Source organism: Rhinoraja longicauda, unplaced genomic scaffold (genome assembly GCF_053455715.1).
Source record: "Rhinoraja longicauda isolate Sanriku21f unplaced genomic scaffold, sRhiLon1.1 Scf000045, whole genome shotgun sequence".
Classification (NCBI taxonomy): domain Eukaryota; kingdom Metazoa; phylum Chordata; class Chondrichthyes; order Rajiformes; family Arhynchobatidae; genus Rhinoraja; species Rhinoraja longicauda.
In genome coordinates, this window is record NW_027601263.1 from 625,628 (window position 1) to 638,824 (window position 13,197).

Sequence of the window (13,197 nt, forward strand, 5' to 3'; positions counted from 1 at the left end):
CCTTTATATTATTGGCTAGCTTACCCTCATACCTCATCTTTTCTCCTCGTATTGCCTTTTTATTTATCTTCTGCTGCTCTTTAAAAGAGTCCCAATCCTCTGGCTTCTCACTCTTCTTTGCTATGTTATAGTTCTTCTCTTTTATTTTATGCCTTACTTGACTTCCCTTGTCAGCCACGGGCGCCTCTTACTCCCCTTAGAATCTTTCCTCCTCTTTGGGATAAATTGATCCTGCAACTTCTGCATTATTTCCAGGAATACCTGACATTGCTGTTCCACCCTCTTCCCTGCTAGGGTCTCCTTTTACTCTGTAAAGCAAAGCATCTCATCGATCTTTACTGTAACACACTTTCCAGTTCTGTTTTGAGATACAGGATGGAAACAGGCCCGTCGGCCCACCGAGTCCGCGCCGTCCAGCGATCGCCCGTTCACACACCAGTTTGGTTTAGAGATACAGCGCGGAAACAGGCACTTTCCCACCGAGACCGCGTCGACCAGCGATCCCCGCACACTAACACTATACTACTACACACACGAAGAGACAATTTACAATCTTTAGCGAAGCCAATTGACCCACAAACCCGCAAGTCTTTTGGGTGTGGGTGAAGACCGGAGCGCCTGGAGAAAACCCACGCAGGTCAACGGGAGAACGTGCAACTGAGGACAGACAGCACCCGTGGTCAGGATCGAACCCGGGTCTCTGGCGCCGTGAGGCAGCAACTCTAACGCTGTGCCACCATCCCGGACAGTAGCGCTGAAATACTATCTCCCTCATGGGAGACCCTCGGACAGGGTAGAGAAGGGGACAGGGAGACAGAGAGAGATAGGGGAATAGGGAGGCGAGAGAGGGAGTGGGGCAGTTAATAGAGAGGGGGAGAGGGAGAGAAAGAGCGAGGGGAGGAGAGAGAGGGTGGAGAGAGAGAGAAAGAGGGGGAGATGAGAAGATAGGGGGGATAGGGGGTGAGGGCGAGAGGAGAGAGAGAGAGAGTGGGAGAAGAGTGAGAGCGGGGAGAGAGAGGGAGATGGAGTAAGAGAGGGGGCAGAAAGAAGGGAGAGAGTGGGGGGAGAGAGGGCAAGAGAGAGAAGGGGAGAGAGAGGGGAATTGAAGAGAAATAGGTCACTGAACCGAGCGCGCTCCCATATCCCATTGGAGACTCTCGGACTATCCTTAGTCGGACTTTGCCTTGCACTAAACGTTATTCCCTTTATCCTGTATCTGTACACTGTGGACGGCTCGATTGTAACCATGCATAGTCTTTCTGCTGACTGGATAGCACGCAACAAGAAAGCTTTTCGCTGCACCTCGGTACACGTGGCAATAAATTAAACTAATCTAAATCGTCGCCCGCCAATTCACAGTGATGAGACGGGAAAGGGGGGAGAGGTGAGATTTAATCTTGTGAATTGCAGGTTGTACAAATATTCAGACAGAATTTTGGCCAAGTGTGTTGTGCTCTCCTGTGACGCTGGAAACAACCTGCTTGCTTCCACATTCTTCGGAGAACAGAACTTTCTCGCGGTGGCATAATCTCTGGCCATTACAAACTTGATGAAGATGGGGGTAAGGCTTGAAAATACATCTTTCCCTAATCTTCGACAGCAGAGGGATCCAGGATCCGCAGATATACATTTCCCTGAATGTGGCATCACAGGTAGATATGTAGAGCAGAGGGATCTAGGAGCGCAGGTACACAGTTCTCTGAAAGTGGCGTCACAGGTAGACAGGGGGTGCTGTATTGCAGAGGAGTCTAGGAGCGCAGGGCCTGGTTCCGCGCTGTATCTATAAACTAAACGAATGTGTGAATGGGCGACTGCTGGTCGACGCGGGCTCGGTGGGCCGAAGGGCCCGATTCCCCACTGTATCTCTAAACTAAACTAAGCTATTGATCTCGTTAAACAACATTATCTGTCATTTTGGCAAGGACTGTTGCAGTGAATTGAAAATTGGGAATAAATTTGCAACGTTGGAACAAGACAAAGTCTATATTTTGTTTCATGATTCTATTTACTCAGTGAAGCAAAAACATCTCATTGATCTTTACTGTGACCCACTTTCCAGTTCAGTTTAGAGATACAGCGCGGAAACCGGCCCTTCCCAACCGAGTCCGCGGTGACCAGCGATCACCCGTTCACACACTAGTCTAGTTTAGAGATGCAGCTCGGAAACAGGCCCTTCCCCACCGAGTCCGCGCCGACCAGCGATCCCCGCACACAAACATTATACTAGACACATTGGGAACAATTTACAATCTTAACCGCAGCCAATTGACCTACAAATCCGCACGTCTTTGGAGTGTGGGAGGAAACCGGAGCACACGGACAAAACCCACGCAGGTCATGAGAAGAACGTGCAAGCTCAGGATAGACAGCAACCCTGGTCAGGAGTGAACTCGTGGTCAGGATTGAGACAGCAACTCTACCGCTGCGCCACCGTGCCGAGCAGCAGTCCTCAACTGCTAACTACCTCATTGGAGACCCTCGGACAGGGTAGAGAGGGGGGAGAGAGAGTGGGAAGAGTGAGGGGGAAGAGGGAGAGGGGGAGAAAGGGAGAGAGGGGGAGGAATGGGGAGAGAGAGAGGGGGGAGTGAGAGAGGGGTGAGAGAGAGGGGGTGAGAGGGGAGAGAGAGGGGGAGAGAAAATGGAGAGAGGAGGAGAGGGAGGAATGGAGAGACAGGGAGAGAGGGGAAGAGATAGGGGATAGAGAATGGATGAGATTGGGAGAGAAAGAGGGGAGAGAGAGAGAGAGGGGGTAGAGAGGGGGAGAGAGAGGGCAAGAGAGAGGTAGGGAGAGAGAGAGAGAGGGGCGAGAGAGTGGGAGAGAGAAACTGAAGAGAAAAATAGGCCAGCGATTTAATCAAGGACCAGTCTCATCCCGGTCACTCCCTCTTATCCCCTCTCCCATCGGGCAAGAGGTACAGAAGTGTGGAGACGCACACTTCCAGATTCAGGGACAGTTTCTTCCAGGCTGTTATCAGGCAACTGAACTGTTCTCTCACCAACCCGAGCGCGGTCCTCACCTCCCATATCCCATTGGAGACTCTCGGACTATCCTTAGTTGGACTTTACATTGCACAGTAACGATATTCCCTTTCTCCTGTCTCTGTACACTGTGGACGGCTCGATTGTAATCCTGCATAGTCTTTCTGCTGACTGGATAGCATGCAACAAGAAAGCTTTTCGCTGTACCTCGGTACACGTGACAATAAATTAAACGAATCTAAATCGTCGCCCGCCAATTCACAGTGATGATACGGGAAAGGGAGGAGAGGTGAGATTTAATCTTGTGATTTGCAGGTTGTGCAAATATTCAGACAGAATTTCGGCCAAGTATGTTGTGCTCTCGTGTGACGCTGGAAACAACCTGCTTGTGGCCATTATGGACTCGTTGAAGATGGGGGTAAAACTTGAAAATGCATGTTCCCCTGATCTTCGACAGCAGAGGGATCCAGGATCCGCAGATATACATTTCCCTGAATGTGGCATCACAGGTGGACAGGGAGTGTTGTGGAGCGGAGGGATCTAGGAGCGCAGGTACACAGTTCCCTGAAAGTTGCGTCACAGGTAGATAGGGAGTGCCGTATTGCAGAGGGGTCTAGGAGCGCAGGACCTGGTTCCGCGCTGTATCTCTAAACTAAACGAATGTGTGGACGGGCGATCGCTGGTCGGCACGGGCTCGGTGGGCCGAAGGGCCTGATTCCCCACTGTATCTCTACACTAAAACTAAGCTATTGATCTCGTTAAACAACATTATCTGTCACTTTTGGCAAGGACTGTTGCAGTGAATTGAAAATTGGGAATACATTTGCAACGTTGGAACAAGACAAAGTCTATATTTTGTTTCATGATTCTATTTACTCAGTGAAGCAAAAACATCTCATTGATCTTTACTGTGACCCACTTTCAAGTTCAGTTTAGAGATACAGCGCGGAAACAGGCCCTTCCTAACCGAGTCCGCTGTGACCAGCGATCGCTCGTTCACACACTAGTTTAGTTTAGAGATACAGCTCGGAAACAGGCCCTTCCCCACCGAGTGCGCACCGACCAGCGATCCCCGCACACCAACATTATACTAGACACATTGGGGACAATTTACAATCTTAACGAAGCCAATTGACCTACAAATCCGCACGACTTTGGAGTGTGAGAGGAAACCGGAGCACACGGACAAAACCCACGCAGGTCATGAGAAGAACGTGCAAACTGAGGACAGACAGCACCCGTGGTCAGGATTGAACTCGGATCTCTGGCGCCGTGAGGCAGCAACTCTACTGCTGCGCCACCGTGCCGGCCATCAGTCTTCAACTACTATCTACCACATTGGAGGTACACGTGGCAATCAATGAAACTAATCTAAATCGTCGCCCGCCAATTCACAGTGATGAGACGGGAAAGTAGGGAGAACTTTCTCGCGGTGGGATAATCTCTGGTCATTATGAACTCTTTGAAGATGGGGTAAGGCTTGAAGATACATCTTTCCCTGATCTTCGACAGCAGAGGGATCCAGGATCCGCAGATATACATTTCCCTGAAAGTGGCCTCACAGGTAGACAGGGAGTGTTGTAGAGCAGAGGGATCCAGGAGCGCAGGTACACAGTTCCCTGAAAGTGGCATCACAGGTAGAGAGGGTGCTGTATTGCAGAGCAATCTAGGAGCGCATGTGCACAGTTCCCTGAAAGTAGCGTCACAGGTGGACAGGGTGTGTTGTAGAGCAGAGGGATCTCGCAGCGCAAGTACAATGTTCCCTGAAAGCGGTGTCACAGGTAGACAGGGAGTGCTGTATTGCAGAGGAGTCAACGAGTAGAGGGCCTGTTTCCGCGCTCTATCTGTAAACTAATCTAACGTGTGAACGGGCGATCGATGGTTGGCGCAGACTTGGTGGGCCGAAGGGCCTGTTTCCCCGCTGTATCTCTAAACTAAACTAAGCTATTGATCTCGTTAAACAACATTATCTGTGACTTTTGAAAGGGACTGTTGCAGTGAATTGGAAATTGGGAATAAACTTGCAACGTTGGAACAAGACAAAGTCTATATTTTGTTTCTTGATTCTGTTTACTCTGTGAAGCAAAAACATCTCATCGATCTTTACTGTGATGCAGTTTCCCGTTTGGTTTCGAGATACGGCCCACCGAGTCCGTGGTGACCAGCGATCACCCATTCACACAATTGTTTAGTTTAGAGATACAGCGCGGAAATAGTCCCTTCCCCACCGATTCCGCGCCAACAGCGATCCCCGCACGCTAACATTATACTACTAAACACATGAGAAGACAATTTACAGTCTTTACCGAAGCCAATTGACCTATAAATCCGCAAGTCTTTGGAGTGTGGGAGGAAACTCGTGCGCCCGGAAAAAACCCCACGCAAGTCATGGGGAGAACGTGCAAACTCAGGACAGACAGAACCCGTGGTCACGATCGAACTTGGGTCTTGGCGCTGTGAGGCAGCAACTCAACCCCTGCGCCATCGTGTCAATCTTTAGTTTAGTTCAATGTTTCTTAAGCTAAACAGAATTAAAGAACGTTCCTTTCTGAAGGAGATGAGGAGGAATTTCTTTAGCCAGAGGGTGGTGAATCTGTGGAATTCATTGCCACAGACGGCAGTGGAGGCCAGGAGTCAGTGGAGATATTTAAGGCAGAGATAGATAGATTCTTGTTTTGTATGGGTGTCAGCGGTTATAGGGAGAAGGCAGGAGAATGGAGTTAGGAGGGAGAGATAGTGCAGCCATGATCGAATGGCGGAGTAGACTAAATAGGCTGAATGACCCAATTCACCTCCTGTGAATCATAGAGTGTGGAAACAGGCCCTTCTGCCAAACGTTCCCTCACTGGCCAACATGCACCATCTATACCATTCCCACCTGCCCACACCGGCCAACATGCACCATCTATACTAGCCTCACGTGCCCACACAGGCGAACATGCCCCATCTATACTAGTTCCGCCTGCCCGCGTTTGGCCCATATCCCTCCAAACCTGTCCTATTCTTGTACTTAACCAAGTGTTGTGATATTCCCTGTCTCAACTACCTCCTCCAGCAGCTCGTTCCATACACCCTCCACCCACTGTCTTGAAAGGTTGCCCCTAATATTCCTATTAAATCTCCCCCCCCCCCACCCACACCTTGAATCTATGTCCTCTGGTCCTCGTTTCCCCTACTCTGGGGAAGAGATTCTGTGCGTCAACCCGATGTATTCCTCTCGTGATTTTGTACACCTCTATAAGATCACCCCTCTTCCTCCTGCACTCCAAGGAATAGAGTCCCAGCCTGCCCCAACCTCTCCCTGTAGCTCAGGCCATCGAGTCCTGGTAACATCCGCGTATATCTTCTCCTCGCCCTCTCCAGCTTGACGACATCTGTCCTACAACACGGTGCCCAGAACTGAACACAATACTCTAAATGCGGCCTCACCAACGTCTTGTTCAACTGCAACGTGACCTCCCAACGTATACACTCAAATGTGCAAACTCTGTGTTGTAGGTTTGATTGTTGTGGAGAGATTCCTGAACTTCGAATCCGAGTTTACAGTTAACACTTGAAGAACTAACAAGGCAGAAGATGGTGAATCCTGGGCTGCTTTTTGTAACCTGTAAGTGAAAGCAGATTTAACGTGTAAATCGGCATTAAGTTTGTTTGTTATTGTCACGTGCACCAAAGTACAGTGAAAAGCTTTTTCGTTGCGTACTCTCCAGTCAGTGGAAAGGCGATACATGAACCTGCATTTAGAGAATTGTGTGTAGTTCTGGGCACCATGTCGTGATCGCTGGTCGGCGCGGACTCGTTGGGACGAAGGGCCTGCTGCCGCTCCGTATATCTCAATAAACGAGTATGTGAACGGGCGATTGCATGTTGGCGCGGACTCGGTGGGGAAGGGCATGTTTCCACTCTGGGTCTCCAAACTGGACTAGTGTGCAAACAGTCGATCGCTGGTTGGCGCGAACTCGGTGGGCCGAAGGGCCAGTTTCCGCGCTGTACCTCTAAACTAAACTCGTGTGTGAACGGGCGATAAAAATCTCACCAATAATATTGTTATAACTCTGGAATTGTAAAGAGTATTTCTTTTCTTTTGTTTTACAGTTTTGGCAACAATTCATTTGATTCTGGGGTTTAGTGGTAAGTATGTTTCTTGCATAGAGGCTGAAGATTGTATTAATTAGCAGTATTTATGAGGATGTTTCCTGGTCTCGAGACAATGAGGGAGGAGGACCTTATTGAAACTTCACCGAATAGTGAAAGGCCTGGATAGAGTGGATGTGGAGAGGATGTTTCCACAAGTGGGCGATTCTAAGACCAGAGGGCACAGCCTCAGAATTAAAGTACGTTCCTTTGGGAAGGAGATGAGGTGGAATTTCTTTAGCTAGAGGGTAGTGAATCTGCGGGATTCGTTGTCACAGACGGCTGTGGAGGCCAAGTCAGTAGATATTTTTAAGGTAGAGATAGATTTTTGATTAGTACGGGTGTCAGGGGTTACGGAGAGGCAGGAGAATGGGGTTAGGAGGGAAATATAGATTGTATAAGACGTTGGGGAGGCCACATTTAGAGTATTGTGTTCAGATCTGGGCACCGGTTATAGGAAAGATATCGTCAAGCTGGAAAGGGTGCAGAGAAGATTTACGAGGATATTGCCAGGACTTGAGGGGTCTGAGTTACAGGGAGAGTTTGGGGCCCTGTACAACTGCAGGAAGACCTCTTTACTCCTTTTATATATAATTTTAGATGTTTCTATGAGATATATGGCTCTATGATTCCACAACGCTTTGTAAATATTCTAGATCTTCACGAGAAGCCGCTAATCTCAACTCCCAGAAGTTCACGGATGTTTTTAGAAGGAGAGGACATCTCAATCCGCTGTTCTACACGATCGATTTACATTGGGGCAAACTTCAGCCTGAGAAGCCGTGCGGTCGATTTTGAAGTATCTAAGCAGGCTCCAAGCCTCAGTTCAAGTGCGACTTTCCTGATCTCCAATGCCACCGTTGGCCAGAGTGGCGATTATCAATGCCAGTATCACATCCTACGAGATGGCGTTCGATACAATTCACCAATTTCTACCCTGAAGATCACCATTGTAGGTGAGTCCATTCTTTTTAGAATCACAGCGTGGAAACAGGCCTTTCCTTCAGCTCAACTTGCCCACACCGGCCAACTACATCCTCCGGCCGCTCGTTCCATACATCCACTACCCTCTGTGTGGAAACGTTGCCCCTCAAGTTCCTGGTAAACCTCTGTCCTCTGCTTTTCGATTCCACTACTCTGGGTAAAAGACTTTCCTATTTCAGGGGACTTCATACCTGCGCCCCTAGATCCCTCTGCCCCACAACACTCACTGTCTACCTGTGACGCCACTTTCAGGGGAACTGTTTACCTGCGCTCTTAGATCTCTCTGCTCCGCAACACTCCCTGTCTACCTGTGACGCCACTTTCAGGGACTGTGTACCTGCGCTTTTTGAATCCCTCTGCTGTACAGCACTCCCTGTCTACCTGTGACGCCATTTTCAGGGAATCATGTACCTGCGCTCCTAGATTTCTCTGCTCTGCAGCACTCCCTGTCTCCATTTGACGTCAATTTCAGGGAACTGTGCACATCCCCTAAATGACCCAACTCTGGGTAAAAGACCCTTCACCTTAAACCTATGTGCTCTGGCCCTCGATTCCCCTACTCTGGCATAGAGACTCTGTGCATCTACCCGATCTCTTTGTCTCGTGTTTTTGTACACTTCTATAAGATCAGCCCTCATCGTCCTGCGCTCCAATGAACACAGTCCCAGCCTGCCCCAACCTCTCCCTGTAGCTCAGGCCCCTCGAGTGTTGGCAACATCCTCGTAAATTGGAATTTCTCTTCACAGACCAACCCTTGAAGCCAAGCATACAACTTGAACCTGCCCTCACAGTCATTTCCAGTACATGATCTTCACTCTGTACAAGAACGGCCAAAGGAAATATGTCAGACCTTGGCTAGTGGAAAGGAGACATTCTTCTGCCATCTTCAAGATTGCAAACACCGACCGGGACAACACCGGGAAATTCTCCTGTCGATATGAAATACTGGCCTTTGGTCGAACGTACATATCGGCAGTAAGCGACTTGGTGGAGGTAGTGATAGGTAGGAGGTACATCTCAACATTTCTCCATTTCTCCATCTTCTAACCGCTCTACCATCTCCCCATCTCTCTTTCCCTCTATCTTTTCACCTTCTCTCCATCCATCCATCCATTCCAACCATCTCGCTACCCTTGCATTTTTCCACCATATTTCCATCCCACCATCCCAACCACCTCCCCGTCTCTCTATCCCTGCATGTTCCCAATATCTTTCCATTCCACCATCCCAACCATCCTCTATTTCTCTATCTCCCCATTTTTGCACCATCTTTCCATCCCACCATACCAACCATCTCCCTACCTCACTATCCCTCCATCTTTCCATTCCACCATCCCAGCCATCTCCCCATCTCTCTATCCCTGCATATTTCCGGCATATTGCCATCCCACAACACCAATCTTCTCTATCTCACATCCCTCCATCTTTCCACCATCTCACCACGTCCCCATCTCTCTTTCCCTCCATCTTTCCATCCCTCAACCCCACCATCTCCCCATCTCTGTATCCCTCCATCTTTCCACCATCTTTCCATCCCACCACCTTTCTCCCTTTCTCCAGAGGATGCCAAGGTGCGGTTAGCAGGCGGGCCCGACCCGTGCTCGGGCACGGTGCAGGTCTTCTTCCACGGCCAATGGGGGAGCGTGGTCAACGCCAATTGGGATTTGCCAACGGTGGGCGTCCTTTGCCACCACGTGAGCTGCGGATTTGCCGAGTCCTGGCAGCATTCCGGAGTGGGGGACGGGAAGGTCTGGTTGACCACAGCGGTATGTCAGGGTGAAGAGCGATCTCTCTGGGACTGCTATCTCACACATCCGCGCCATAGAGACTACTGGAACACAAGACAACAGGCCGTGGTCAACTGTTCACGTGAGTATCATAGACCTTACAACAGTCCACCTCAGGCCTCTGGGGAGTGTTGTAGAGTAGAGGGACCTAGGAGGGCAGGTACATCGTTCCCTGAAAGTGGCGTCACAGGTAAACAGGGAGTATTGTGGCGCAGAGGGATCGAGGAGCGCAGATACACATTTTCCTGAAAGTGACTATGACTCTAAGGCTCAATGCAACCTCTCTTCTATCGACTCCATCTACACCTCACGCTGCCTCAGCAAGCCCAGCAGCATAATCAAGGACCAGTCTCACCTCGGTCACCCACTCCAATCGGGCTAGAGGTACAGAAGTGTGAAAACGCACACTCCAGATTCAGGGACAGTTTCTTCCCAGCTGTTATCGGGCAACTGAGCCGTCCTCACACCAACTAGAGAGCGGTCATGAACTACCTCTTGGACTATCCTAGATCGGACTTTACCTTGCACTAAACGGTATTCCCTTTATCCTGTATCTGTACACTGTGGACGGCTCGACTGTAATCATATCTGGTCGTTCCGCTGACTGGAGAGAACGCAACAAAAAAATATTTACACTGCACCTCGGTACACATGGCAATAATAAACTAAATTAAACTAAACTAAACCAAACTGAACTTATTTGAGGATTTGAGTATAGGAGCAAAGAGGTCCTTCTGCAGTTGTACAGGGCCCTGGTAAGATCACATCTGGAGTACTGTGTGCAGCTTTGGTCTAATTCGAGGAAGAACATCCTTGCTATTGAGGCAGTACAGCATAGCTTCACGAGGTTAATCCCCGGGATGGCGGGACTGTCATATGACGAAAGATTGAAAGAGTGGGCTTGTATTCTATGGAGTTTAGAAGGATGAGAGGGGATCTCCTATTAAATTCTAAAAGGACTGGCTAAATGCAGGGAAAATGTTCCCAATGTAGGGGGAGTCCAGAATCAGGGTCCACAGACTTAGAATAAAGGGGAGGCCATTCCAAACGGAGGTGAGAAGGAACTTTTTCGCCCAGAGAGTTGTAAATCTGTGGAATTTTCTGCCTCAGAAGGCAGTGGAGGCCAATTCACTGGATGAATTTAAAATAGAGTTATATAGAGCTCTAGGAGCTAGCGGAATCATGGGATATGGGGAGAAGGCAGGCACAGGTGACTGATTGGGGACGATCAACCACGATCACAATGAATAGCAGTGCTGGCTAAATGTCCCCTTCCTGCACCTATTTTCTATGTTCTATGACTTTTACACACATTTACATAAAAACTTATTTCTGTTTTATTCAAGCTTTGCCTATCCGGCCAACTATTTTAATTCCCCGAACTCCACCAATTTTCGTTTACGGGGAAACATTGATAATCGATTGTTTGGCCCCACGATTCTATTATGAAATGTTCTTTTACCTGGAGAATTTGGGAGGAAATATGGAGCGATCTTTCGAGAGGGGATTCCGAACATCCTTTGTTCTAAGCAACGCAAACTCCTCGAACGCAGGGTCGTATAGATGTTGGTATCAGCTCAAGAGAGATGGACATCTTTACAACTCCACCGTCAGTGAGAACTGTCAATGTCACAGTTGGAGGTTTGGTCATTATTGTGGTGACTCGAATGTGAGATGCAGCAGAGAGAGAGAGAGAGAGAGAGAGAGAGAGAGAGAGAGAGAGAGAGAAGAGAGAGAGAGAGGAGAGGAGAAGAGAGAGAGAGAGAGAGAGAGAGAGAGAGAGAGAGAGAGAGAGAGGAGAGAGAGAGAGAGAGAAGAGAGAGAGAGAGAGAGAGAGAGAGAGAGAGAGAGAGAGGAGAGAGAGAGAGAGAGAGAGAGAGAGAGAGAGAGAGAGAGAGAGAGAGAGAGAGAGAGAGAGAGAGAGAGAGGAGAGAGAGAGAGAGAGAGAGGAGAGAGTAGAGAGTGAGGCGGGTAAAGAGAGAGAGAGATAGGAGGGAGAGAGAGAGAGAGAGCAAGAGAAGGGGGGAGAGCAGAAAGGAGAGAGAGAGAAAGAGAGAGAAGGAATATTAAAAAGGAAATTAGAAAAGCGAAAAAAAGATATGAGGCTGCTTTGGCAAGTAATGTAAAAGTAAACCCCAAGGGGTTCTACAGATATGTCAATAGCAAAAGGATAGTGAGGGATAAAATTGGTCCATTAGAGAGTCAGAGTGGACAGCTATGTGCTGAGCCGGAAGAAATGGGGGAGATATTAAACAATTTATTTTCTTCGGTATTTACCGAGGAGAAGGATATTGAATTATGTGAGGTAAGCGAAACAAGTAGAGTAGTGATGGAAATTAGGAGGATTAAAGAAGAGGAGGTACGGACACTTTTGAAGAATATAAAAGTGGATAAGTCTCCAGGTCCTGATAGGATATTCCCTAGGACATTGAGGGAAGTTAGTGCAGAAATAGCAGGGCTATGACGGAAATATTTCAAACGTCATTAGAAACAGGGATGGTGCCGGAAGATTGGCGCATTGCGCATGTTGTGCCTTTGTTTAAAAAAAGGTTCTAAAAGTAAACCTAGCAATTATAGACCTATTAGTTTGACGTCTGTGGTGGGAAAATTAATGGAAAAGATACTTAGGGACAATATATATAATTATTTGGATAATCAAGGCCTGATTAGAAACAGTCAACATGGATTTGTGCCTGGAAGGTCATGTTTGACTAATCTTCTTGAATTTTTTGAAGAGGTTACCAGGGAAATTGATAAGGGCAAGGCTGTGGATGTTGTCTATATGGACTTCAGTAAGGCATTTGACAAGGTTCCACATGGAAGGTTGATTAAGAAGGTTAAATCGTTGGGTATTAATAGTGAGGTTGCAAGATGGATTCAACAATGGCTGAATGGGAGATACCAGAGGGTAATGGTTGACAATTGTATGTCAGGTTGGAGGCCAGTGTCTAGTGAGTGCCCCAAGGATCTGTGTTGGGTCCACTGTTGTTTGTCATTTACTTTAATGATCTGGATGATGGTGTGGCAAATTGGATTAGTAAATATGCAGATGATACTAAGATAGGTGGAGTAGTTGATAGTGAGGTAGATTTTCAAAGTCTACAGAGAGACTTGGGCCTTTTGGAAGGGTGGGCTGAAAGATGGCAGATGGAGTTTAATGCTGATAAGTGTGAGGTGCTGCATTTTGGTAGGACAAATCAAAATAGGACGTACAGGGTAAATGGTAGGGAATTGAGGAATGCAGTGGAACAGAGGGATCTGGGAATAACTGTGCATTGTTCCTGAAGGTGGAATCTCATGTGGATAGGGTGGT

General features: G+C 48.2%; 1 protein-coding gene and 1 pseudogene across 2 annotated transcripts in view; one reads left to right on the forward strand and one right to left on the reverse strand.

The window, feature by feature from the left end:
* Positions 1-13,197, reverse strand: part of LOC144612479 (flavin-containing monooxygenase 5-like) — a 109,125-nt pseudogene that overhangs the window by 67,807 nt on the left and 28,121 nt on the right. The gene's annotated exons all lie outside the window — the stretch shown is intronic.
* On the forward strand, positions 3,478-8,905 carry LOC144612480 (uncharacterized). Its single transcript, XM_078432063.1, has 5 exons — positions 3,478-3,531; positions 6,478-6,586; positions 7,075-7,110; positions 7,770-8,069; positions 8,844-8,905. The coding sequence occupies exons 2-5, from the start codon at positions 6,556-6,558 to the stop codon at positions 8,903-8,905; spliced, it is 429 nt and encodes a 142-aa protein (XP_078288189.1). The 5' UTR covers positions 3,478-3,531; positions 6,478-6,555.